Genomic DNA, 27,677 nt, shown 5'->3' on the forward strand with positions numbered 1-27,677 from the left:
GGAGGAAGGAGAAGCAGGTTCCATGCAGGGAGCCCGACGTGGGACTCAATCCTGGGACTCCGGGATCGCACCCTGGGTCAAAGGCAGGCGCCAAACCGCTGAGCCACCCAGGGAGCCCCAACGCATGTGCTTTTATAAGTGAGGACTTCTCAGTTGAAAGTGGCTGATACAAACTGGCTAAAGCAAAAAAGGAGGGGAGGTTTATTGACTCCAGTAACTCAAAAGGCAGGATGGGGCAGTGGGACTCACTCATGGCGAGTCTCAAATACTGTTCTCAGAATTCTCTCTCCATTTCTCAGTTTTGTATTTCTGTGGGTTGCCTTATTCTCTTCTATTTATGTAGTGGTAGGAGGAAGAGGCACAGACATAAACACTTCCTGGCTTTTATTATTCTAGCTGCAACAAGCCCAGAGGAAAGTAAGGCTCCTCCGTCCCTGACTCAGTATATAGAAGCCTCAGAAAAGGACTGTGATTGGACTGGCTTGAGTGACGTGCTAATCTTTGAAATTAATCACTTGGGCCAGAGGGATAGGGTATGACAATTGACCAGGCCTATGCCACATGCCCTTCCATTTGGCCAGGTTAAGGTAGGGCATTGGATTGGCATCCCCACCAGAATCTCAGGGCCGGGCAGAGGTAGGAATGTTGTGGTGAGGGAAACATTTAACTAGAGCAAGAAGAGTACTGCTGGTATAAGGCCAAAAGACAAAACAAAAACAAACAAAAACAAAAAAACAACAAATCAACCCAAAACAAAACAAAAAAACCCCACCAAAACACTGAACTCCATGGTTACTAAAGTTCTTCTTTCCTTCTAATAAACAGATGCCATTATTCATATGAAACTATATGGTTTAAAAAATCTCCCCCTCCTAGCTCAATCACATACTTTAGAAGAAGTACCCAAACTTAGTACAAAGTCATGTTTTGGCACCTCTGTCCTCCTTCCTCCACTCTAACATAAGCAAAATGAGGGACTTTGCTCTGACGTGGCCAATTCACCATAGAGGGACAACAACACAAACCACTTGGTGGTGGAGCATTGCTGGGGAGAGTAAGCACTGAGCTACCGATGCCAGTGTTCTAAGAACTTCTTTTTCATCATCACCAACTCTTTTACTTTTCTTTCAAATCAGCTCAAGAAACTAGTACTGTAGCTAAAATGTAGAATATCTAAGTAGAGCAAAAGGGCTTTCTTCTGCACCTAGCATGGCTTCCTCTCAGACTGTACAATAGTGCTGGTCAATTTATGAGACTTGCTTCAAGTTATTAGCAAGTTAAGTGGTAGCATCAGGTCTGGAACAGGATCTCCTGTCATTCAGCTCTTTCTATTATGCCTCAGTACAAAGAAGAACAACTGACTTCTCTGATATATTCTCCTTAAGATTTGTAACACTGTGCACAGAATGTTCTGATTGTACTAGATGTAAATTTTAAAAATACAAAACCCATGAATATCTGCTACCTGTTATATTTATCATAGGGACATTTAGATTATATTGTATTTACTGCTGACAGTTAACTAAATATCATTTTAGTTACATTAAATAATACACTTGGCTACACAAATATTTGATGAGATGTCAACATACAACAAAGCAGATAATATTTTCCAGAATACTTTGAAAATAAAAGCATAACTGATAATTTATTTTAAAATGTTGCTGGGATGCCTGGATGGCTCAGTTGGTTGAGCATTTGACTCTTGGTTTTAGCAAGAGTCATCATCTCAGGATTGTGGGGCTGGGCCCCGCCAGGGGGTTTTGTACTCAGGGTAGGACTCTGCTTGTCACTCGCCCTCCCCCTTTATTTCCCCCTCCCCCACCCATACTGGCTCTCTTTCTCAAATAAGTAAATAAATAAATAAATAAATAAATAAAATCTTTAAAAAATAAAATCAGATGCTGCTAAAATTGCAAATCTTCAATAAAAAAAGGTAAGAGAAAAAGAATAGTTGAGACAAGATTTAGAGTGATTAGTACATAAAGGAAAAGAAAATCCTTGCTCAATAGCACAAATACAACAGAAGGATTATAAGTGTATTGATTCAGTGACTGATAAAACACACCAAGAATTCAAGGATAATGTTATATTTAGAAATGTGAATTACTAATATTATAAAGTAGTAATAATGGTTCCAACTGCCTATTTTGAAAGTATCTACAAAATGATTTTTTTGTGTAGCAATTCTTTATATCAACCTAAGTTGGATTAAGGAATATAACAAGTCTAGTACTAAATAAAAACTGTTACCAGATATTTGTCTTATATGGCTACTTCATATTTTGAAGGCCATATATGTGCAAGAAATATTTTAATTTGGTCAATTGACAACTAATGAATTTCTACCAGTTGTTTTTAAAACCTCTTTAAAAATACATTTCAGCCATTTTGTCTTGAATGTGTAGGATGATGATTTAGTGCTAGAGGGAAATACTTACAGAATTTTTTTATCACCAGAAATGACTAAGTTAATATGGTGGAACATTAATGAAAACTTTCAAGTCTAGTAATAACATGTGTTGATAATTAACTGCTCAACTTTAGGAAAACTACTTCATGTAATTCTTTGCTTTCCTGTTTTGAAGGATATAGAAATTCTGGCCCATGAGCTCTAGTGGAAACAGAACATAAATAGACTACATGAGAAAATCCAGCATTAACACATTAACTACCTTAATAAGAGATAAGATGGAGGAGCAATGCTTGTTGTTCATCTAAGACAATAAGTGAATATTAAAATCTGTCATCCTTCTGCCCTTTTGGGGGGCAGTTTAATAATTCTGATATTGACTGAACAAAAATTATACTTATTCATTATTTTGGAAAAAAAATGTGCAAAATATCAGAAAAGAAATGGCCTTTTCTTTTTTTTTTCCCCAAAGGACCAACCTTCCTTTTCTAGCTTACTTATGTCACATCCCAAGGGCTTTGACATTATTGTTTTTTTAATAGACATCCAAATTTCAACCCAGTCCACATCAGTGTCTACTCACAATTTCCATTACTCATAAAATCAATGATTTAACATTTCAAACCTACACAGGGCTTGACAAAGATTAAAAGGTTGCTTCTGGTTTTAATGGATAAAGTATAGGCTCTTCACAGAAAAATAATGCTGTGGTTCACCATCCTAATCAGTGTGTGACTCTTAAATTCTTTTTTCAGACAGAAGGATTAATTTCTTAGTTTCCAAAGATAACTTTGAAAGGCAGCTTAACATAGGCTATGGTTAGCAATTTAAGAGTGAAATCATATCATGAAAAAAAAAATTGGCCATGAACTCAAGTTTTGAAAACTTTCAAAAGTAAGTATCATTTCAAAACATGTAAATTGGAAGTGTTTTAAAAATAGTGGCATGTGCCTAATAGGGCTCAAATTTGTGCTGACTTAAATTTCCATCAGTACGAATAAGATTTAATAGGTTATATGTGAGAACACAAATAACTGTAAACATGGATCACATTCAATGAATACTAAATTGAGAAAACCTCCCTGATGGTTGAAAATGGTGATATCTTACTTCTTTTCTTGCTGTAAATAAAATATCAATGTTTTAGCCTTAACCCCATGGTCTCTCTCAAAGGCTAGCCCTTCTAGTCTCCAAGAAATGCTAGGAAACCCTGAGTGGGACATAGTTGAGGCCTGGACACCATCTTTACTCCCCTGCCTGATCCTTGGGCTTGCAGCTCAATGATATGAAAATCTCCCTACAATAATCCCGAACTCCTGCCCTACCCTTTGCATCCCAACCAAGCAAATTATTTAAAAATTAAAAGTGAAATTTATACACATCTCCTTCTTTCTAAGCAGGGTGGCTTAACATTATTATAAACATCTTTTTCCTCACAAAGCTTACTTTCTCGTGTGTGCAGAAGGAAGCAATAGATAAATACGAAAGTAACAGTGAAAATATATAGCATGCCAGCTAGCAGAGTCTGAGGCTAGTGGCAGCAACTGTATTTAGAAGGGTTTCACTGCAAAGGTAACATCTGAGCAACAATCTGAAGGAAGCAAGAGAGTGAGCCGTTGGAAGATAGGGTTTTGGGTAAGACTGTCCCAGGCTGAAGGAACATCAAACGCAAAGGTCCGGGGCCCGAAGCTGTCTGATGTTCTTTGAGGGACAGTGTAGCTGGGGAGGAAATGAGGTCCATGAGGCCAAATGTGAACAGGTCAAGCAGGTCCTGGTGGACCATTCTAGGGACTCTCTAAGAAATGTGGGGGACGATTGGAGGGTTTTGAGCAGAGAAGTGGCATACCTAAACCTAAACGTTGTTAAAGGACCCTTCTTGAAGCTAGCTTTGGTGGGGGCACCGTCCAAAGAGACAAGAAAGGTAAGTCTGGTGGTAACAGGTGCCTCAAAGCTTGCAAAGACGACTACTGAAAGGGGGAAAGGGTTGACTCCTGGACAAAATGCCTGTGTGGTGGTTGGGAGGATGGGGTTACCCTGGGTTACGCATCTGCCTAGCTTTCAGGCCTAGACGCAGAGACCTCTGGTCCCGCTACTTCAGCCGCAGGTCCCTAGCTCCAGGGGCGGTCAGGACCCGCAGCTTTGTTGCCGTGGCGACCACAGGATTCGACCCCCACCCCGCCGCCCCCGCGCCACACCACTCCCGGGTCTCCTGGGGCAAAACACCCGGTCCTGCATCTGCTCCAGCGAGGACTCATCAGTATTCCACCCGCGGAGTTCTCCCCGCCCCCGCCGCGAATCCCAGAGCCCGCCAATCCCGCAGCTCCAGCCTTGGCTGTTCTGAGCCTCCCCACCGCCCCCACTTGGTCTCCGAGGACCGCAGCCGGATCTGCCCCGGAGCTCTCCTGGCAGCCCCCCCCGCGCGGCGCGCCTCTGCCCAGTTACGCAGCGCTTTCGGGCTCGTTGGCGGCGGCCGCAGGCTGCGCCTCCGCGGCAGAGAGGGCACCCGGGAGACCCGTTCTAAGGCGTCCCCGCAACAACTCTCCGGGGATATTCAACTCCCCTGCGCTCGGTTTCAGGTCCTCCTGCGCTTCTGCAGTGCACCAGACGGGGGAAGCAGATACAGGAGAACCTGCATTGCGCCCCCGCTGGGATGCACGGTGCGCAGAAAGGGGACCTTCTGCTGCAAAGCCGGAGGATCGGGGGCGCGGGGAGTCAGGGGTGGGTTTTCGTAGGACTCACCTTGTGCAGTTTCCACATGGCCCCCAGAGCTTTGACTTCGTGGCTGGAATGTTTGCCCTCCTCCAAGCACTGGTAACACACGGGCATCTTGCACTGCACGCAGTACATGCTGTGATTCTCCAGCTCGTGGTCTGTGCAGGTGGAGACCTTGCGCGGGCTCAGCCGCCGGCTCACGCGGCCCTGGGCCGGGGGCACCAGACGGTGTTTGGCTAGGGGCCCTCGGGGAGGGTGGCAGCGCAGGCGGCACGGATCACAGTAGAAGACATCGCACTGTTCGCACATGACAGTGGCCTCCTTGGGCGCCTTCTCGCAGAGCTGGCACTTGAGGGCTGCGGCTTTGCTCTGCTGGTAGCGGTCAATTACCCCTTCCAGGACGCGGTTCTTGGGGAAGCCGCGGAGCCCCCGGTCATCCAGTATGAGGCTGCGGTGGCACTGGGGGCAGGTGATACAGGAGTTGCGGGGCACCGGGGCCAAGGCCGGTGACAGGTGGGTGGCCGGTGGCGGCATAGCCGGGGGGAACACGCGGACGCCATTGGGGGACTTCTGGCACGGAGTAGTGGGGGCACTGGCGAAACCCCCGTAGGAGCCATAGCCGCTGTCCGCCTCGCTGTACAGGCTCATCTTGTCCAGGTCCAGATAGTCATAGTCGGAGACCCCGGAGCCCGAGGCCCTGCGGCTCTGGGGGGATTCAGACTCCGGGGTCTGCACCAGGATGTTGCGGGCGCACGCTTGACATAAATTGTGAGAGCAGGGCAAGATGATGGGCTCCCGATAGAAGGAGCCGCACACGGGGCATTTTAACTCTTCTTCCATCTCTTCCATGAGGACCGGGCTGGGAGCGAAGCAGCGGCGGCTGCAACGGTGCCTGAGCGGGCGAGGCGGCCGACCGGCCTGTCGTCTCCAGCACCTTGGCCAGCGGCGGCGGCGGCGGCGGCGGCGGCGGCGGCGGCGGCGGCGGCGGCGGCGGCGGCGGCGGCGGCGGCGGCGGCTGCGCCTTCCCGCGTCGATCAGGCGCCGATCCCCGCCAGGCGCTCTCCCCGCGAGCCGCTCTCTCTCTCTGAGCCGCGGACCCGCGACGCGGCGCGCCAGCCGCGGACCGCCCCCCTCTGGTCCCGCCCTGCCCCGTAAGCCGCGGCCCATTGGCTGGCGGCGAGAGGGCGAGGCTCTGATTGGCCGCGCGCCCCGTCCCTCTCCTCTCTTCCGCAGGCCACGGGGGCTTTGGTAGCCGACGCTAAGGAGGAGCGTCTCCGCTCCCGGCTGCAGGATCTCGGGAGGGGGCGGCGTGCGGAGGCGAGGGACCGGGAAGGAGGAATTAGGCGGGATGACTCATCCCTCGCCCCGCTTCCTTCCGACCTCCGGCGCCGTCTCCCAAGAGCAGGGGGCGTGAGAAAGCCCTCCCCGCAGCGAGCAGGCCCACGGAGGGGGCCGGGGCTGCTCGCCAACCGTCTGCGTTTGGCTTCCAGCCCTGGTCCCCGCGCCGACCTGTACCGCGGGCGAGGGCCGCGCGCCCGCCAGACCCCTCCTTCCCTTCCGCTGCCCGCAGCCTGCCTGGGCCCGAGCCTCCCCCGGGCCCGGGGTTTTGTACCGCCCGGCCCCGGCGCTCCCCATCCCGGGAGCCTGCAGCCCCGGGCGGAAAAGCCCCCAGGAAGGGCCTCTTTGCTCCTTTCACCCTCACTGCCTGGGGTCTAAGAGGGGAATTAAGAATACCGATTTCTTAGTGTTGCCATGAAATTGCAGCTAGGTGACCGATGTAAATAAAGGCTCAGTATGGTAGCTAAAAAAAAAATCTCTAACTCTTCATTTCCCGCTTAAAAATCAGGCTCGGCCCAGAGGCTTCTCCGGGCGTGGTGTGAACCTAACGGTGTGAACGTGCCTGTCTCCCCTCTTCACCCTCCCTGCCTCCCAAAGCGGTGCTGTCACGGGGCTCTCGCACCTGGCCGAGCTTTCGCAAGGTTTGAGGCAGGTCAGGCAGGGTTGCCTATTGCTCAGCGCCTACAGTTCAGTAACTAGCTGCAGACGAATCACTGTGTCACTGCGGAGTCTCAGTGTTTGAATCCAAACAGCATTATACAGTGTCACGTGGCCTGAGCATTTATCACAGCTTCAGAATGGTGGGTTCTTTCTGTTTCCTCCTTTGAAGTGCACGGGGGTCCTCGTGGAGGGGTGCAAGTAGGGGGATGGGGGCTAGATCTAGGGGTAGTCCTCATATATTAAGCACCCTTCTCCCTATCCCCAAATATTGATGGAGATATCTGGTCCTGCCTCTCGCCCACAGAACTGTTCATTTGATGATGGAGGAGGAAGAGGAACTCCCCTCGCCCCTCCAAAAAAAAAAAAAAAAAAAAAAAAAAAGAAAAAGAAAAAGAAAAATCTTTGAGTCAAGTGACAGTGACATTCTGAGATAGCAGCCTATTTGAAAGAGTACGTGGCTGCCTTTTGCTGAGTGATTCATAAATAAATGGTAAAAACTCTTTTAAAGTCTAAGAAATCTTATATTTTTCACCTTCCAAAAAAGAGGTAACGAGTATATGCAACAACATTTACAATTTAAAAGCACTTTACTGCCCAGTTAAAAATGGCCCATAATCCTGCCCTTGGAGAAATAGTCCAATAAAACTAGATTATCTTTCCAAAACCTTCTTCAGTTGCAATGAAAACAGCACTTGATTTTTGTTTGGGGAAGGGGGGGCGAGTTATTTAAGGTTATGCTAATCACAAATACTATATAATTTATTTTTAATTTGGTTTTTAACTGAGTTAAAAAGGCATATGTACTCTGTTTACAACCATACAATTTCTTCATGTGGGCTTGGAACATTATCTGTGTCTGCAGAATGTATCTATGAGTCCCAAGAGAATTTGCTCATACCAAAAAGTTAATTATTAAGAAATTGTTAGAAAGGGGTGTCGTACCACCCATAATTTACAATCCTTTCCAGGATTTTTTTTTTACACATTTGGCTGAAAGTCCCAGTAGCCTTGGACCAGGGCTATGGACGTTTCAAGGTGAGTAGCAGATACTCTTTTTTACGAATTTGAACTTTGCTTATCATAGTATACCATCTGCTATAGATTAAATGTGTCTCCCAAAAATTCATAGCTTGAAATACTAACCCCCAGGGTGCTGATAATAGGAGGCAGGGTCTTGGGGAGATGATTGGTCCAATGAAGGCAGAGCCTTCATGAATGAGGTTAGTGTACTTATAAAAGTGGCCCAAGAAAGCTCCTTGCCCCCTTCCACCCTGTGAGGTTACCATGAGAAGACCACCATCTATGACAGAGCAGACTCTCACCACATGGCAAATCTGTGGGAACCTTGATCTTATAACTCCCAGCCTCTAGAATGTGAGAAATAAATTTCTATTGTTTATAAGCTACCCAGTCCGTGGTATTTTGTTTTAGCAGCCCAAACAGACAGACACCATCTGAGAGATCTGCTAATTAGCAGAAAATGCATCCTAAGTTAAAAATAAAATAATTTTAGGGAATGTTTGCAGTGTAATACACCATTGGTTTCACAGAGACTTAATATAATACAGATTTATAATATAATCAATACATGAAGAATTGACCTATTATGAAATATATTGAGATAATTTAATTGTTAGATCTATTTGGCTAGGAATTAGCTAAATCAATCTCAGGAGAGCTCTTACAATGACTGTCATTTGTTAAGTGTTCATTCTGTTTCAGGCAGTGGGTTTATTTATTTACATGGATTACTTTGTTCAATCCCTGTGATAACAAAAGGAGGTGGGCACAATTATCCTCACTTTAAAGATGAGTAATCTGAGGATAAACAAAGTACTCAAGGTCAGATATTGGTGAGGCTGGGATTTGAATCCAGGCACATATAATTTTGCTTCTTTGTTCATTCATTCATTCATTCATTCATTCATTCATCAAATGCTAAGTTCTCTCTCTGTCAAGCCTCTGTGTGTAGGAAATACTCAAAATGATCTTTGTTAACTTCTTTGTTATTCTGTTTACCTTCCCTGAGAGTTTATTATTTTTCTTGAATTCATTTCTCTAAAAATTTTTGGTAAACTTTTGAAGATTTCCCCTCATGTTGCACTATGTGGCCAAAATGTACTATAAAGTCCTCCAATGAGTTGTGTTTAAAGGGACATAAAAATCTGAATGTAATTGATGATATTATAGAAATACCATAGAGAAAATCTTTCCTTTTCCAGATGGTGATCAGCCCATGCCCTGTAGCATGAGGATTGATAGCCCTATAATTCCATCATTCCTGGGGTGACTGCAGATGTTCTCATTTGTGTAAAGCATCTTATTATCCTCTGAAATTTACTCAACTATACACCTAAATGATGGTTTTTTAAAAAAGATTTTATTTATTCAATTGAGAGAGAGCACAAGTGAGGGTAGGGATAGAGGAAAGAGGGAGAAGCAGACTCCCTGCTGAGCAGGGAGCCCCCACAGGCTGGATCTTAGGACCCATACTTTTCTTTTTCACACAATAGTAAATAAATATGTGCATTATGAGACCTGAGACAGGAAATATAACTATTGATATAATGGAAAGCAAAATAAAACTCACAATGAACAAACACTGGGAAAATATTATGTGAAATGCTATGACAACAAAATTTAAAGCCTAAAGGAAATGAATACGTTTTCAGCCAAAAATATATTAACTTAATAGATACTTCAAATCTAGCATCAACGTAGCATTAGCTTTCTTTACTGGTATCCGATGACTAGGTATTCTCAGAATTGGATACCTTTAATATTTTTATGGAAATTGAACTTTTGGCTCTTTGGCAATATGTCAAGATGGATTTTTTTTCCTCATACAGAGCACTGAATAGTCAAGGATATTAAATCAAACTCTTAAATTAATGCATTCCATGTAAGTTATATGGTCTTAATTTTGTACTTGTAAATAGCACTAGATTGGTTCTTTACCTATAATAAATACTCCAAGAAGTAAGATAGCAGAGGGGTTTAAAAAAAACATTTTTAAACGATCAGTTAATTTACTGTGTAAAATTGCTGTAAAGGATAATGTATACAGATTTTTTGTTCAAGTATTCTATTGTAGACTTGTTAAGACTTATGTTTTTTATAACATAAAAACATTTTATGTCACTTTTGTATTAAGTGACATTGCAAAAATAAAAAGAGCCTTCAAAAAAGATGTTCAAATTCAAAGTAGAAGGCTTGAGTAGACCAACTTCCAGAACAGAGATTTGGAAGGTAATTTCAGATTAATCATTAAAAAGGATAGGATGGTTGCATGGGTGAGTTCTAGTTAACTTTTAAAAAACAAGTAATTTTAATGTTAATGAAGTAATCTAAATTAAAGAAAAATATAGAATGTTCCCCAGTTCTGCTTTATAAAGCCATAATAACTTTAATAATACCTTTTAAGAATAGGCTCCATGCCCAGCATGAAGCCCAAAGTGGGACCTGAACTCACAACTCTAAGATTAAGACTTGAGGGATTCCTGGGTGGCGCAGCGGTTTAGCGCCTGCCTTTGGCCCAGGGCGCGATCCTGGAGACCTGGGATTGAATCCCACGTCGGGCTCCTGGTGCATGGAGCCTGCTTCTCCCTCTGCCTATGTCTCTGCCTCTCTCTCTCCCTCTCTGTGTGACTATCAAAAAAAAAAAAAAAAAAAAAAAAAGACTTGAGCTGAGATCAAGAGTTGGAGGCTTAGGGTAGGGCAGCCCAGATGGCTCAGCGGTTTAGCGCCACCTTCAGCCTGATCCTGGAGCCCTGGTTCAAGTACCACGTCAGGCTCCCTGCATGGAGCCTGCTTCTCCTTCTGCCTGTGTCTTTGCCTCTCTCTCTCTCTCTCTCTCTCTCTCTGTGTCTCTCATGAATAAATAAATAAAATCTTAAAAAAAAAAAGAGTTGGAGTCTTAACAGACTGAGCTGCCCAGGTCCCCTAATAAAATTTGGTAATATAGTTAACAGGAAATCCAATAAATAAAAAAACTATAGGCTCAAATCACTTAAGTAATAGATGCAAAAGTCCTAAATAGAATATTAGCAAACAGATTTCAGTGTTGTATCAAAAGATTAATAAACTATGGCCAAGTAGAGATTTTTTCAGGAATCCAAAGTCAGTGACACTATCAACACTATTTACCACAGGAAAAACCAAAAGGGCACAATTTCCTCTGGACCGTATGGGAATAATCTTCCTTCTATAAATACTAAAAAACAAAAGGGTAAAATTTCCTCTTTAGACTACATATGGGAATAATCTTTCTTCTATAAATACTAAAAACCAGGTTCAACTATAGGAAACAACTATTGTCAGACACTGGATAATAGGCAGTGTAGCACTGTCATTCCTGAGAGAAGGTGAAGAGGGGAGTCCTACTTCAGCCAGGCTTTCTACCAGATGCTAATTTCTAGAGTACAACACAGGGAAGAGAAATCCAAGCAAAACTCACCGATCTCTCTGAGTTGAGGAGACAGACTGGATTTGGGGAACATCAAGGAAGCTAGAATTTGCAGAGGAAGAGTGAAATAGTCACAGAGTTTCAGCATAGGGATTTGCTTGGATCTCTGACTGAATACAATGTGGGCGTGTATAGGGTGACCTCTACCATAGGTTGGGCAATAACAACTTCTGAGGCAAGAGTGATTATTGGAATTATAATACAAACAATTTTCAGAGCACACACAGGACTAGGAACCATTCATATTTCTATCAGCCAGAATGAAGAGAACTCATTGGATATACAAAAATCAATTATATTTATAAATACTAGCAGTGCACGATTAGCAATTTTGATATTAAAAACTGTACCATTTACAGCATCATCAAAAACCATGAAATTGAATTAACAAAATATGTGCAAGATCTATACATTGACAAGTACAAAACATCCCAGAGATAAATTGAAGGCAACTTTAACAAATGATGAGATATGCCATGTTTATAGATTGGTAGACTCAATATCATATAAAACAGCAATTTCCCACAAATTGATCTATAGATTCAATTAAAAATTTCAGAATATATTTTTTGGGGAAGGGTAGAAATTGACAAGCTGATTTTAAAATCTACTTGAAGATGCAAAGGGGCTAGGATAGCCAAATATATTTTGAGCAATATCCTACTTGAAAGATTTATACTGTTTTAAGACTTATTATAGACTGCAGTAATTGGGGCACCTGAGTGGCTCAGTGGTTGAGCATTTGCTTTTGGCTCAGGTGGTGATCCCAGGGTCCTGGGATTGAGTCCCACATCGGGCTCCCCGTGGGGAGCCTGCTTCTCCCTCTGCCTATATCTCTGCCTATAGCTCTATTCAAGCTTTTTGTATTAGGAAGAAGAGAAAGTGTCAGGCAGTTGGAGTCTGTGTCTCTCATGAATAAATAAATAATATTTTTTTAAAAACCTGCAATTACACAGTAATCAACATGGCTTAAGAACAGACATAAATCAAAGAAACAAAGAATCTAGAAGTACCTATGGCTAATTAATTGTAGGTAAAACGTCTATATAAGCTATATGGAAACATGTATTAAAGTCAAAGTAACTACTTAACTGTTGCTTTCATCTGCCCTGCTGCTGTGACGTATAAGTTAGAAACTTCTGTTTAGCCTTGCATGTATGCTTGTTAATCATCGAAGGATTTTTGCTTACAGCTATGGTTTATAAAAACTGCTTTTTACCCCAAACCTATCTCCCTAAGGAGATAAGTAAGTATGTACAAAAGTAACAACACTATGTTTAAGATTTATAGTAAGGACATGGCCAGACTCCTGTATGCAAAGATCAACTGACCAACAACCAGTGAACCAAGGACCATGACTTTCCTTGGACCCTTGTAGGCACCTGAATGCCTGTAGACGTCAGTTACTTTGGACTCCAACTGCCTGACACTTTCTCTTCTTCCTAATACAAAAAGCTTGAATTCCATACTGAGTTAAGGTGGTACTTTAGAACAATAGTCTGCAATCTCCTTGGTTTGCCAGATTTCCAAATAAAGTTGCTTTTCCTACCCCCCAACATCTTGCCTCTTGACTTACTGGCCTGTCCTGCAGTGAATGAAATAAGCTTGGACTCAGTTACAAGATGTTCATATTGTCCCCAAAGTAGGAAAAAAAAGCCTTTCATTGATAGGGCAATGTTGAATAAATTGTATTGCATCCATACTGTGGAATATGAAGACATTAAAAAAGAATTGAACTGGTTATAATTTGATTTACAGGGATTTCCATCAAGTATTGCTGCTTCAGAAAAGGGAGATACACAGGAGTGTACGCAAGATGATTTTGATTTTGGTAGGTTGAAAATGACCCCTACTCAAAATACCTATGTAAATATGTTTGCATGATTATATAAACACATAGAAACTTATTCAAGTATGTAGACCAATTGTAAACCCTAGTTACCTAGGGAGGTCAGAGAATGGTTTGTAGGTGGGGATGTAGGGAGAGTATGGAAGTCATTAAAAATGTACCAACACGGGCAGCCCCGGTGGCTCAGTGTTTAGCGCCACCTTCAGCACAGGGCCTGATCCTGGAGACCCAGGATCAAGTCCCATGTCGGGCTCCCACGTTGGGCTCCCACGTCAGGCTCCCTGAATGGAGCCTGCTTCTCCCTCTGCCTGCATCTCTGCCTCTCTCTCTCTGTGTGTGTGTGTCTCTCATAAATAAATAAATAAAATCTTAAATAAAAATGTACGAACTCTACTTCCCCAGCACACAGGGTGTCCCACTTATGTAAACAAAGTTTATGAACATCTTATGTATTTTATACACACACATGTACATTTTTTTATACATGTACATTTTTTAAAGAAAAATTACCTAGATGTACAGATACATAGATGTCTATGGTTATCCCAATATCCTGTCAAATGAAAAAGAACAATTTGTAGGCCAAAGTGCACATTATGATTCCCTTTTGTTAAAAACCAACCAATCAACCCACACACCACTAGGTATAAATATATTCACTTGTGTATGTATGAACAAGGAGAAAGGGTCAGAGTACCATATCATCAGCCCTGCTTCTGACTTGGGGCTGGGAAAGAAGTGAAGAGAGAAATGATTGGCTTAGACTTTATAGACTTATGTACTTTTATAGCAAGCACATGTTACATATCTGTTACAATTTGAAAACCATCTAATAAATAATTTTTACAAGAATTCGGAGCTAATTTCTGAAGGAGTGTGAGCACTTCTCCTGGGATTCCCTTTCTCTTATCTAATCTTCATTGCCACATATAAGAATTTGGAATGCACATCTTACGTTCCTGATCTTGTATTTTGGAATTCTACTTTCCATATGCTGTTATGTTGTTAACCTGACTTTATACCACTTACTCTGTCTCTATTAGAAACCACACCTACTTTCTCCTTAAACCTTCCAACATGGTTCCAATGCCTTTGTTTTTTATAATGTTATCTAGAGCTGTATTCCTGGTGAGTTTCCCTACCTCCTGTAAGATCTCAAATATTTTTTCCTTGCCTTTAAGAAGAAAAATAAAGCTGCTGGAAGAATCTTTTTTCTTTAGGTGTTCAGTGAGCAGTGCCCTACACTCGAGAAGATGTTTAAGTCTCAGAGACAGAGGTCATTCATACCACAATTTTTTTAAAAGAAGAAATTTTATTTAAAAGTTTTTTTATTAGTTTCAGAGGTAGAATTTATGTATATAAATATATATATTCATATATTCGGTTGCATATAACACCCAGTGCTCATTACATCAAGTGTCCTCCTTTTTAAAAAAATATTTTATTTACTTATTCATGAGAGACAGAGAGAGAGAGAGGCAGAGACACAGGCAGTGGGAGAAGCAGGCTCCATGCAGGGAGCCTGACTTGGGACTCGATCCCGAGTCTCCAGGATCAGGCCCTGGGCCGAAAGCGGCGCTAAACCGCTGAGCCCCCCGAGCTGCCATCAAGTGCCCTCCTGGATGCCCATAACCCAATTATCTCTTCCCCCTACCCATCTCCCCTGCAGCAAGCCTCTTTGTTTCAGAGTTCACCATGCCATAGTTTGCCTCCCTCTCAATTTTCATCTTATTTTATTTTTCCTTCCCTTCCCCTATGTTCATTTGTTTTGTTTCTTAAATTCCACATATAAGTGAAGTCATATGGTATTTGTCTTTCTCTGACTTATTTCACTTAGCATACACTCTCTAGTTCTATTTAGTTCTATCTATGTCATTAGAAATGGCAAGATTTCATTCTTTTTCATTCATGTCTGAGTAGTAGTCCATAATAGATATATATATACATCTTCTTTATCCATTTATTGTCGATGGACATCTGGGCTCTTTCCTTAGTTTCGCTATTGTGGACATTGTTGCTAGAAGCATTGGTGTGCATGTGCCCCTTTAAATCACTATGTTTGTATCTTCTGTATAAATACCTAGTAGTGCAATTGCTGCATGATTTGGTATCTCTATTTTTAACTTTTTGAGGAACCTCCATATTGTTTTCCAGAGTGGCTACACCAGTTTGCATTCCCACCATAATTTCTTTTAATTAAGTTGTTCCTACTTTTGGTCATGCTAGAAAACACTAGGTATAGGAATTCTCTTCATGATTTTGAAATTTGAAAATGGAAAGACTGAGTACATTAGTTGTGTGTGGGGGGAGGGTGGCTAAGCATAAAGGGCAAGAAGTGTATGAGAGGCCAAATTAGCCAGTATGGTTATATAGAAGCTAAAGTTTTGAGGAACATGTCTGGTGTGGCAGACATTACCAGTGCCTAGGCATATGTAGGTATCTCATCCTTCCTGGGCATGTAAGAGACTATGTATCCCAACCCTTTGTTGTTAGGAAGACTTTGTGACAAGTTCTAGCCAAAGGAACCTGTACAGAAGTGATGTGTATTACTTCCAGATGAAGTCAGTGAAAAGCTCCCATGCAATGTTATGGGAAATGTGTTGAGATTTTGCCGAACCATAATATCAAAGCTGCTCAGATTACTGAATCACCACATGGGAAAAACTATCCCATAGTTTTTCTGGGAATAGCTATCAGAATTGTTGTTTCACTGCCTGGAGAAAACTGGGATTTTGTCACATTAAGCCAGAGATGTGAGAGTGCTGTGTTATTGTAACATAGCATAGCCTAAACTGACTAATATAGTATAATAAAGTGAGTGGAAGACACAGGCAGAAACCAGTCATGAGTATGGTCTTGGAAAGAGACAAAGCAGCTACATTGCTTATTTCATTACATTTCCCATTAGGCCTGGCATTACTTCGAGTTTTTTATTACTTTGTATACTCACAAACCTATTAGTATCTTTATGATATATTTAACTTTTTTTGATTAGCTGAAGGGTGCCTTTTTTCCCTGGCATTCAAAAGACCAAAATTAAATTATTCAGTTAGTCATATTTTAATTACTCACATATTCAGATCTTCATTGTGGCAGATGTTGTTGGTGCTCTTACCATGTACCTCTTTGTGCTGAAGGCTGCTTTGTGTAACAATCTGTAAGTTTTTGAAGGCTTTTTCTAGCTGAGGGAGCATGTTCAGGGCAAACCAGAAGAAATGCTAGAGTCAATGCCCCCGGAAGCCGCCCCAACAAATGATGCTGTTTAGGTAAAGGTTTCAGTGTTTAAATACCTAGCTCCCTACTATCTCTTGGCTGGGATAATTTTGAGGTATGTTCCACATTGTCTCCCAGAGTCCTCGGGTGGATTAGCCCAACATGGCTTGATAACTTCTTGTCTTTCACTACTCACTTCTTTAATAGTGTTCCTTGGGATCATCCCCCAAATAAGATACTTACACTTAAATTCATGTCTCTGAGTATGTTTCACAGAGAAATCCAAACCAAGATAACCATTTTGTATGTATAACTAGGCCATGAAGGGAAGCTTCATCTCATGAAATTGTCATTTATTCCTCCATTTTAGTGATGCTCTGTCCATTCTGCCATTTATACCACCTAATTTCAGTTCCAGAATTTTCACTTGGTTCTTTTTAGTTTCTCTTTTTTATATACTAATTTTGTTCATACAGCATTTGTTTTTTGGTTTCATTTAGTTATCTGTGTCCCAAGCACACTGAACTTCTTTAAGACACTTATTTTGGCAGTGCTTTGATGGCTTAGTTGGTTAAGTACACAACTCTTGTTCTCAGCTCAGGTTTTGATCTCAGGGTCATGAATTCAAGTCCCACATTAGCCTCTACTCTGGGCATGGAGCTTACTTTAAAAAAAAAGCACCTATTTCAAATTCTTTGTCAAGTAATTCACAGATCTGTTTCTTTTGGTCAATTTCTGGAGCTTTCTGTTTTGTTTTTCCTCTGATTGGGCCACGTTTCCCTGAAAACAGTTACCTCTTCAAGTCTTTATGGGAAGTTCTATACAGAGGGAGACCTTCCCCAGTGAGACTGGCCAGTGATTCTGGTGACCTCTGAAACTTTTTCTGGGGTTGTGTCTTTTTCTGTTGTGCTGTTAATTTCCCAGTTAAAAAGGTTTGCTGTTTTATTTTTTAGGAGCATATAATCTCTTGCTCCTTCTGGTGTCTGCTTATGGTACTGCAGGTTCTCTGGTGCTGCAACAAGCCCCAGAGCTCTCTTTTGTTCTCTGGCCCCCCTGCATCAAAAGTTTGCTGGTTCCATCATCACTCCAAATCAGGGAAGACAGAAACCAGTCTCTTGGACAGCTAGAATGTTACACACACATTCCACCCTTCTATTTTAAAGGAGAAGCTGTGAGTTGGGCTTTTTCTCCCTTAGGCTTTGCCAGCTGAGGGCAGGAGCAACTGGAGATAGAATGCTGAAGGGGCGGGAATGGGGGATGGGGTAACTAAGTGATGGACATTAAGGAGAGCACGTGATGTAATGGGCCCTGGGTATTATATAAGACTAATGAATCACTGAACTCTATCTCTGAAACTAATAATACACTATATGTTAATTAATTGAACTTAAATTTAAAAAAAGAATCCGATGGCTTTCCTAAACTCTTAAATATAGAGAACAAACTGATGGTTACTGCAGGGGAGGTCAGCCCTGTGATGGGTTAAACAGGTGATGGGTATTAAGGAGGGCACTTGCTGTGATGAGCACTGAGTGTTGTTGTAAGTGATGAATCACTATATTCTACACTTGAAACTAATATTGCCCTGTATGTTAACTAGCTGGAATTTAAATAAAAACTTAGAAAAAAGCCTTATATCTACTGAAAAAACATGTTGCTTGGAAGAAAGTTTAGACACAGTGTAGTTTCAATGAATGAAGCAAACAGCCACTCCCATATGATTCTACACATATGTTTACTAAGACTGGTATCTTATTGAAAAAAGAACTTAGCTTAAGGACACATTACATGCAGTGTAGTTGCAATGAGTTCAGCACATATTCTCATATCCTTCTACACTTATATTTAGAAACACTTCTATCTTAATGAGAGAAGATAATCGAAAGATGCATTGTACACAATGTAGTTTCAGTGAATTAAACATACAGCTATTCCCATTGATTCTACACATATATTACAAATACATATATGTTTTTAGATTTTATTATTTTGAGAGAGTGTGCATGCACACACTCACACGCACAAGTGGGGGAAGGGGCAACCTGACTGCTGAGCAGGGAGTCCGGTTCCATCCCAGGAGCCTGAAATCATGACCTGAGCTGAAGACAGCTGCTTAACCAACTGAGCCACCCAGGCGCCCACAAATACATGTATCTTAATGAAATAAGATGTTAGTTGAAGGACGCATTACATACAGTGCAGTGTCAATGGGTTAACCATATGACCATTCCAATATGCATCTACACTTCTGTTTAGAGACACATCTTAATGAGAGAAGATGTTAGTTGAGGGCTGCATGATACACAGTGTATTTTCTGTGAGCTAAGCCCACGGCTATTCCTTTATGCTTCTACACACAATTCTACAAACACTGGCATCATCATAAAAGAAGAGGGTAATCCAGGGTGTTGTTTCAGTGAATTAAGCATACGGTTATTCTCCCCCTCCCCCCTCCAACGATGCAATGGCTTTTCTTAACCATTTTAACGCAGCTGTTATTGGCTTTGCATTCTCCTGGGGTATTGTGACTTAACTAGCTTTTGGAGTTCTCATAAAGGCATTTTGGTCCATACTGTTGTTTAGTAAGTGTCTCTGTGTGGGAATGAGGGCCAGAGCTTCCAATTCTGTTATCTTTCTGACATTATTCTTATCTTCTAAATAGAATTTAGATTATTTGTGTTTCCAACCCATATAATGTAATTTTCTTTTAATCTTTCAGGAGACCACACAATATATAACAAAAGGGCCTGTGTTCATTCAGAACTGTATAGCTTATAGAAGATATTCACATTTGCTATCTTCTTTGTTAAAACTGCAAAATAATCAAGGCAGGCATCTTAGTTTTTACAGGTCAGAAACTGGGACTTATAGAAATCTAGTGACTTTTCCAAGTCACCAAGTAATGATCAGAGTCAGGCTTTTAAGGCAGGACTTCTGATGTCTAGTCTAATTCTCTTTTCCCTACATTAAACTAGCAGAAAAGCAAGAATAAGGTTATTATTTATATGTTTTCTTAATATTGGCAAGGTAAGAGAATTTGTAAAGATCATGGACTTGAATATGAAGACTTGAATGGACTGATTCTTTCAATCTGATTGCTCCTTGAAGATGGAAAGAAGAGATTCCAGTTCTAGAAGTTAGATTTCTAGGGACTGTGTGAGCTATATGATCTTGAGCAGGCTATTCAGGTTCCATACCTTGTAGGTCCTAAATTTCCAAGTCTTAAGAATGCCTAGATGGTTCCTTGGGCCTTTTGAAGCTCTAAAAAAATCTGGCTTTACTAGCCACACTATACTTCTGGGAAAGAGGGGAAAAAAGAAAAGGGGGTGAGGAAGGAATTAGAGAAGGATGAAGAAGAAAATCTGCTCTGTACTCTCCCAGGAAAAAAGTTACAGATCATTTTTCCCCAGGCTGATGAGAATGAGGATAGTACTTAAAGCATCCTGTACAAGTTCTTGTAATTGAAATGTCAGAACTACTTGCTTGCTACATGATGATATCTAAGTAGGATAAATTAGAGTTCAAACTCATTTGGGAGAGGAAAACTACTCCAAGATTGCTGTAGTTCTAGTCATTTTATTACTAATTCCTGTTCTTTGATATGAATTTTTACTTAATTTCCCAAGCAGAAAATATCTATGCCTGTAAGTAAAAGTTTATTTTTTAAAATTTTTTTCAAAGATTTTATTAATTTATTCATAAGAGACACAGAGAGAGAGGCAGAGACATAGGTAGAGGGAGAAGCAGGCTTTCTGAGGGGATCCCAATGCGGAACTCGATCCCCAGACCCTGGAATCACCCCCTTAGCCAAAGGCAGATGTTCAACCACTGAGCCACCCAGGCATCCCTGTTAAGAGTTTAATGTAACAAACATATTAGTTAATATTTAAGCAGATAAGAAACATAATAATATCTTTGATATGGTACCTAATTTTCACTTTCATGTATTTGATGTTATGTGCTCATAACCCTTATGACTTTATCTTTAAAAAAGCAGAGGCTCTGAAAAAAAAAAAATAGAGGCTCTGAAAGGTTAAATAGGGTCCCCTTGTTATGCAGATATCATTGGAATTGAACTCAGGTCATACCTATGGTAGCCAAACCAACTCAGAGAGCATTTTTGTCATAATTTTTAGAAGTAGCATTCTACTATGCAATGTTTTCTCAGCTTCAATGATATTTATAGGTTGATTACAATGAAAAATGAAATGCCAGTTTTTATTAAATAGCTAATACTTATTGCTCCATATTTCTCTTCCTTGATGCTGCTAATGGATACTATATTAGAATGTCTTTATGCAGATTTTGGAATAATTTCTTTTATTTCCGGTTTTTGAACACTAGCTTTTTCAATTTTACTGAGCTACTTCTGATAAGAGCCCAAATGAACAAAATTATCTTTCTTGTCCCAAATTCATGTCCCAAACTTCAAATCTTTTTGAATTGCTTATAATCACCTCTTAATTGATAAGCTAGTAAATTATTTTATAACACTTCACAAATTTGGGTATATATTTGGTTCTTCAGTGCCACCTCCAATTCTCTTGGAATAATTCCTTATGCAGTGTAAATGACAAATAATTATTTATGGATTGAATGAAAAATCCTCTTTTATGTTCTTACAGATTCAGATTAACTGTAACATGGGCTTTTATTTGAGTGGCATATTTCTTTGTGTTTTGAAAATAGCTGGTTCTCTAAAATGGCAGTTAAAATTCTGAGTAGAGATAATTATGGGCTTAATTATAAAGAATAACACAATCAATTAAAAGTATTTATTGCTCATTTGCTGATTATGAGAGACTTGAGAAAGGCATCCCTGCCCTCTCAGAGTTAATGTTTTGTTAGAGAAAAAAAAAAGTCATTCATGATTACAGTATAAGGCCATAAATGCCAGAAAAAGGTTCCAGAGAGTCACGGGGGTCAGAGGAGGGAAGCATGTGGGTGAGGTTATGAAGCCTCCATGGGTAGGATTTCAAAAGAAAGAGCTAGAATAGGGAAGAACATTTAGTAGAGTACAAAGTAAGCAGAGAAGTTGGAGCATGGGATCTTTGAAGATGTAATCTGTAATAAAGGGGAATCAGTCCAGAGTTATTTTACTGTATAAGACATGAGAACATATGGATGGAAGAAGCAGCTAGACTTTTCCCAAAAGGGCAGACACAGATCTATGAGACTTAGCATCCTCTGAAAAACTTAAAATTTTTTATTCCTTCTAAAGAAAATCTGATATTCTCCAGAGTCTAGACAGGTAAAGGGAATTCAGCAATATCTATTTTTAGTGAAAAAAAAATCATTGTTTTAAAAAGTAAATAATTTAGAACCAAGAATTGAAATTTACTTTTTGGGTAATCTCTCTCTTCTATTGTAGAACAAATGCAGCACCATATAACATTTATTCTGATTACTCAAATACTGCAGTCTTTTTTCTTTGAGTTCTTCCATTCCAGTTGCCATGTGCAGTGAAAAAAGCATGAATATTGGGATATGACAGATCTGGATGTAAATCTACTTACTAACCACAAGGATATGGGCATAAATTCCATTAGGATCTTGTTTTGCTCCCTGCTATATATCCCCAGCATCTAGAACAGTACTAGAACAGTACTTGGAATATAACGAGTACTTTATAGATATTTGTTGAGTGAATTAATGTTAAACCTCAATTTCCTCATTAATAAAGTGGAAAATGTAATACCTTACTCAAAGAGTTGTATTGAGAAATTACACAAGAAGATGCTAAGGATAAAAACCATTGAATTGTATACTTTAAATTACAAATTTTATGTGTAAGTTATATCTAAATCAAAATATGTTAAAATATTTCATAGTTTAAAATTTAAAAGTTCCTGTTATGAGAATTTATTGAAAGTAAGTGTAGAAAGAAAAGACAATTTATGAAGCTATTGCAAAAGTTCACATACATTAAAATCAATTAAGATACCAATGTAGTTGGAAAAAATTATATAATACCCAATTTGGTGGGGACCTCCAGTAAGAAATAAAGTTCTTATTGTTGTGAAATGTTGATGATGAAATAGTAAGTAAGAGAGTATTTCACAAAAGTCTCAAAATATAAATGTTTAACTGAGAACCAATTAAATAAATTGTATACTAAAAAAATGCTAAAGAAAGTAACACAGTACCTTTCACATACCAGATTTCTAAAAACATGACATTCTTTACATTCTCAGATAAAGGTGCACCTAACTAGCTTTCATTAATTAATTCCTTTTTTACTTTTATGACTATATAAATGGTTTTTAAGAATATGTGGCTTAATTTCAGTAGGTCCAAGAACACCACAAAAAAGTGACTTTACAAAAATTGGGAAAACAAACCATTTATTGGCTTTGATGCTTTTTGCTGGCCCAGCCAAGTAACCTCACTGAAAGAAATGGAGATGATGCTCAGAATGACAGGGGGATGAATCAGTGATTCTCTCCTCTGTGCCTGTGGGTTCATCTGTTTTAAATGACAGGATCAACCAATTTAGTTTAACAAAAATGAAAGCAGGCTAGTTGAACCAGACTTTTTTTCATGGGTGCAGCTCAAGTTAGAAATAAGTCACTGAAGGGCTTACTCCTTTTATTCAATGTAGATAAAACTCTTATGCTGATAATTCCACAGAATTTTATGCAAATTCAATCCAATAAAATGTGTACCAAGAGCTATGCTAGATGCTAGGGATACAAAAGTGAGCAAAAAACTTAATTCTACTTTTAGATTCAGAATAAGATTTGCAAGTGACAAAGATGGTATAGCAAAACTTTGCCTTGTGTATGTCACTTGATTTTTGAGACTAGTTATGCCATCAAAAGTGGCAAGTCTTAGGCCCGTGGCTGGATAGGCCTTTGAGTAGTGGCGGTTGGCTCAACCTCAAAAATTAAAATCTCCAACTACCACCATCCCCTAAATGGCCAGTCCAACCTCTGGCCCAAGAGAAAGGAAAAGTTCCTTTTTCATCCCCGTTGCAAGATCCACCTGTATTCCTGTTCAAAGATGACTGGCAGGGGACTGTCCTTTTCTGTACCTAGAGTTTGACAGGGGAAACATCCATTCCCTTTAGGAGTAAATCCATATCAGTCACAGCTTCTGGTCGCAGATCTGGACAGTCCATATAGTTGATGGTACTTTTCCTAAAGTCTGGTCTATTCAGTTTTTAGAAAGTACTAGGATAAATAATACTTTCCAAAGATAGTAGTGTCTAGGGCTAAACATTAGGTAAATGTTTTCTTATACAAGGACAAAAAATAGACTCAACACATTATGAAACATTAAGCATCTCAGCTAGAAGTATGTGCATTCCAATTAATGTTGACAAGGCAGAGTTTTCTGTCAAACAACGGGTTGTGCATTTGCTTCATTTGGAGACTTTAAGGCAGACAGAAAGAAGTTCCATTGATGTTACCACTGCTAAAGACAAAAGAAGCTTTCCACTTTTTAAAAAGAAGATTTATTTATTTATTTATTTATTTATTTATTTATTTATTTATTTATTTATTTATGAGAGTGAGAGAGAGAGCACAGGTGCGCAGGGGCAGGGGAGGGGCCGAGGGAGACAGAAAGAGTCTTAAGCGGACGCTGTGCTGAGCCCCATGTAGAGCTTGATCTCAAGACCCTGAGACTATGACCTGAGACGAAACTAAGAGTTGGGTGCGTAACCAACTGCACCACCCAGCAGTTGCCCCGAGAAGCTTTTCATTTTAAGTGACCGATGCCTCATTCAAGTCTCCCCATCATCTGTGGCAGGGAATGATGAAGCCTCACATCCTGAGTATCAGCAGCTTGTCAGTGACAGCAGTCTCTGAAGGTGAGCACTTGAGTCACATTTTGGTATCTTCTTTGTCTCTTAATCTGTTAATGAGTACTACGCTTATAGGGAGTGTTGCATTATATTTGCTGCTTTAATTTCATTTTTAAACTCTGCTTTTATTCCTTTAGTTACTCTTCTAGGGAATTCCGTGATTGAGCTATTCATAATTATATGCTCGAGTAGGTTGTTTTCCATGTATAATATAATAGATCTGCCTGTGAAAGCATGAGAAGATTTTACCAAGTCCTGCAAGAGACATCACAGATGTTCATGGAAGCTGTCACATCCAGCAGTATCAATCCAAATTCCTCCATGCAACACTAAAAAAGTCCAGAAGATTACAATATTATCAGCGTCTGTCTTGTCTCATCAGTATAGCCTAAAAGAATTTTAAAAATAAAACACACTGATTGGTCGATACAATTGATTGACAAATTGCAATGTGATGAAAGAAGAGACAGTCAGTAGAGTCAAGTCAGATACAAAATCGGTTTTACGGGGAATTGCTCAATCAAAGACTATGGGTGTGCACTTGCAAACCGAGTTTACCCATTAATAGCTAGGCGAGCCTATGGAGTGAGGTCACCTGAACAAGCAGAAAAGTTTCTTGGAGATCGAAGGATGCAATACAAAGGAAATGAAGTGTCCTGTCTTCCACCTCCATGATTTACCATGAGATGTGAACATAGAGAGGCTAAGCTGAATAAATCTATTGATTTAGCATTACTTAAGAAAGCAGAAAACAATTTAGTTTTCTGCTGGGTCCAGCAATTTAGTAAGAAAAAATACATATGCAATAAAGTTTCCATTATACCGTGTTTAATATCCACAAGGCAGTCTTTATTTTCTCCTCTGTTGGACAATGTGGTGTCTCTCTAACAGATGCTAAGAGAACATATCACTGTGGTAATTTCTGTGCTGATGGAGATGTTGAGAAACAGTGTTCTGCAAGTCTTGTGTACATAACCATTCACAACGGAGAATTTTACTTCAATTCAGAGGAACTTATCTTGCTCTTATTCTTCTTGAAGAGGAAATCAACTATAAAAGAGGTCTTAAAAATCATGGGGCATGTGGGTAATTCAGTCAGTTAAGTGACCAACTCTTAATTTTGGCTCAGGCCATAATTCACGGTCATGAGATGGAGCCCTGTGTTGGGCCCCACACTGAGTATAGAGTCTGCTTAAGATTCACTCTCTCCCTCTTCCTCTGCTCCTCCCCTCCATGTGCACCCACTCTCTCTAAAAAAAAATTTTTTTTAATTTGAAAAGAAGCCTAAAAATATCAAAGTTTTGTCTATTTTTCTTTTGTTAGGCGATTTTTTCCAAGCTTTTAATGTGTATTTATTTGAGTCAATTGTAGATTTGGGAAGGTTTTGATTGACAATCTAATGATACAGTCTTAACAGCTGTACTGCTGGAACTCCCAGAGGCCTGATATGAGAGTGGGACCCAGGTACTCCCTCCTCTCAGCCTCTCTGCTCAGGCTTTCTGGAGTCTGTTGCACAGAGTGATTAGCTGTATTGCATAGGGACATAGGTAAAAGAGATAATTGAGAACAGGAGGCTGTAGTGGGCTTTGGGCACCAGAGAATGGAGGAGACAGCCTTGCAAGAGGAACAAGGGAGACAGAATAGAAAATACGGCTGCAGGGCAGGTAACATTCTGGGCTGGATAAATGAATAGAGACATTTCCTGCCACAGTTGGGGTAGAGAGACAAAGAGGGGACAGCTCACCGCTGCTGGCAAGGAATGGCCCAGGATAGAGTATGCACACTGGGGGCAAAACTCAGAAGAAAGACTCCATCAGTTTTATATTTTGGTGTTCTGTACCTGGCTGTTCAATCTCAGCTTTACCTACATTAATTGATAAAAGCTTGGGGATGGCATTAAAATAGGCCATTGATGTTATTGTGCTCACTTATAAAATCCTAGAACCCAGAGGTCCAAAGAAGCTCTATTCCTGCTCCTGGTATGATGCAACGCAATGTGACACATTTGTATTGACTATGGAGAATGCCTTGTGGGTAAATAGTTTTGAGTTATCTGTTTTATAACCTTTTTGTGAAACTGTAGGGTAGGGGATACAGTATTAGTTTTAGTGATGTCTTCCTTTCTCTTATCAGAGGTTTTGATTGCTAGAGAAGCCATATAGATGAAAAATAATTTAAATGTCAAAATTCAGAATGCTTTTTGGAATTTAATGTGTTTGGGGTCACCTGGGTGGCTCAATTGGTTGAAAGTCTGACTCTTGATTTTGGCTCAGGTCATGATCTCAGAGCCCTAGGATCAAGCCCCACACTGGACTCTGCTCACTGGGGAGTCTGCTTGTCTCCCTCTACTTCTTCTGCTTCTCCTTCTCCTTACTTGTGTCCTCTCTCTCACTCTCTCAAATCAATAAAATCTTAAAAAAAAAAAAAAGAAATTTAATGTGTCTGACCTGAAACAATAATAATCACATAACTTTTATAAGTCATTTATCTGAGAACCTACATTTAAGAGGCTTTCTCAGAAAATTAATTAGAAACAAGATGCTTCCTTAATTACCATTTAATAAACTATTTTTCTAAACATAATCACTGATAATTCTCTAAGTTTAAAATTTATTTCATTTGGGGTGCCTAGGTGGCTCAGTCGGTTAAGCGTCTGCCTTTGGCTCAGGTCATGATCCCAGGGTCTTGGGATCAAGCCCCACATCCCTCCTTGTCTCCCTCTCCCTCTGCCTCCTGCTCTCTCTGTTTATATTCTGTCAAATAGATAAATAAAATCTTTAAAAAAATTTCATTTGTTAGTGCAGATTCTTCTCATCTCCTTTATTGCAGGATGGACTTTGCTTATATTTTTCTACAATTCTTATCTACATTTTGAAGATCAAGGCCACCTGTAGCTTGCAATGCCATCTGTATGGGAATTAAGGGCCCCTTAGGAGTGAGAAGCCACCAGGGTGGTGTGATCCAGGAATAAATATTTTGTGAGTATTTGCATTAGTGTAAAAACAAGTGATGGTATAAAAATACTGATCTCATTCATCTGTATCCAGTTAAAATTCCAGTATAAAAGTAGTAATTAGTGGTAACAATAATACTTGATGAAATGCTAGTAAGTTCCAGGTATCATGAAAGTACTATGCTTACCAGTAATGGATATTGTCTCATTTAATCATTACAAGCACCCCATAAGTCAGGCATTGTCATCTCCATTAACAGTTGAGAA

The 27,677-nt window shown here is 40.4% G+C and overlaps 1 protein-coding gene and 1 long non-coding RNA gene across 11 annotated transcripts in view; one reads left to right on the forward strand and one right to left on the reverse strand.

Annotated features, from left to right (window-relative positions):
* Positions 1-6,114, reverse strand: part of TRIM9 (tripartite motif containing 9) — a 107,208-nt gene extending 101,094 nt beyond the window's left edge. For all 10 annotated transcript variants that reach the window (XM_025442472.3, XM_049113164.1, XM_025442463.3 and 7 more), the window contains exon 1: positions 5,153-6,114. In XM_025442472.3, coding sequence (XP_025298257.1) covers positions 5,153-5,974 — 822 coding nt within the window. In that variant the 5' untranslated portion in view covers positions 5,975-6,114. The remainder of the gene's footprint in view (positions 1-5,152) is intronic.
* Positions 6,115-6,301: 187 nt separating this feature from the next.
* LOC118355509 (uncharacterized) lies at positions 6,302-27,463 on the forward strand. The gene is made up of 4 exons (XR_004818104.2): positions 6,302-7,263; positions 13,347-13,419; positions 24,403-24,463; positions 27,287-27,463. It is a non-coding gene; the product is annotated as an uncharacterized LOC118355509 (long non-coding RNA).
* Positions 27,464-27,677: the final 214 nt, after the last annotated feature.

The sequence above is a fragment of the Canis lupus genome, chromosome 8, assembly GCF_003254725.2.
Source record: "Canis lupus dingo isolate Sandy chromosome 8, ASM325472v2, whole genome shotgun sequence".
Classification (NCBI taxonomy): domain Eukaryota; kingdom Metazoa; phylum Chordata; class Mammalia; order Carnivora; family Canidae; genus Canis; species Canis lupus.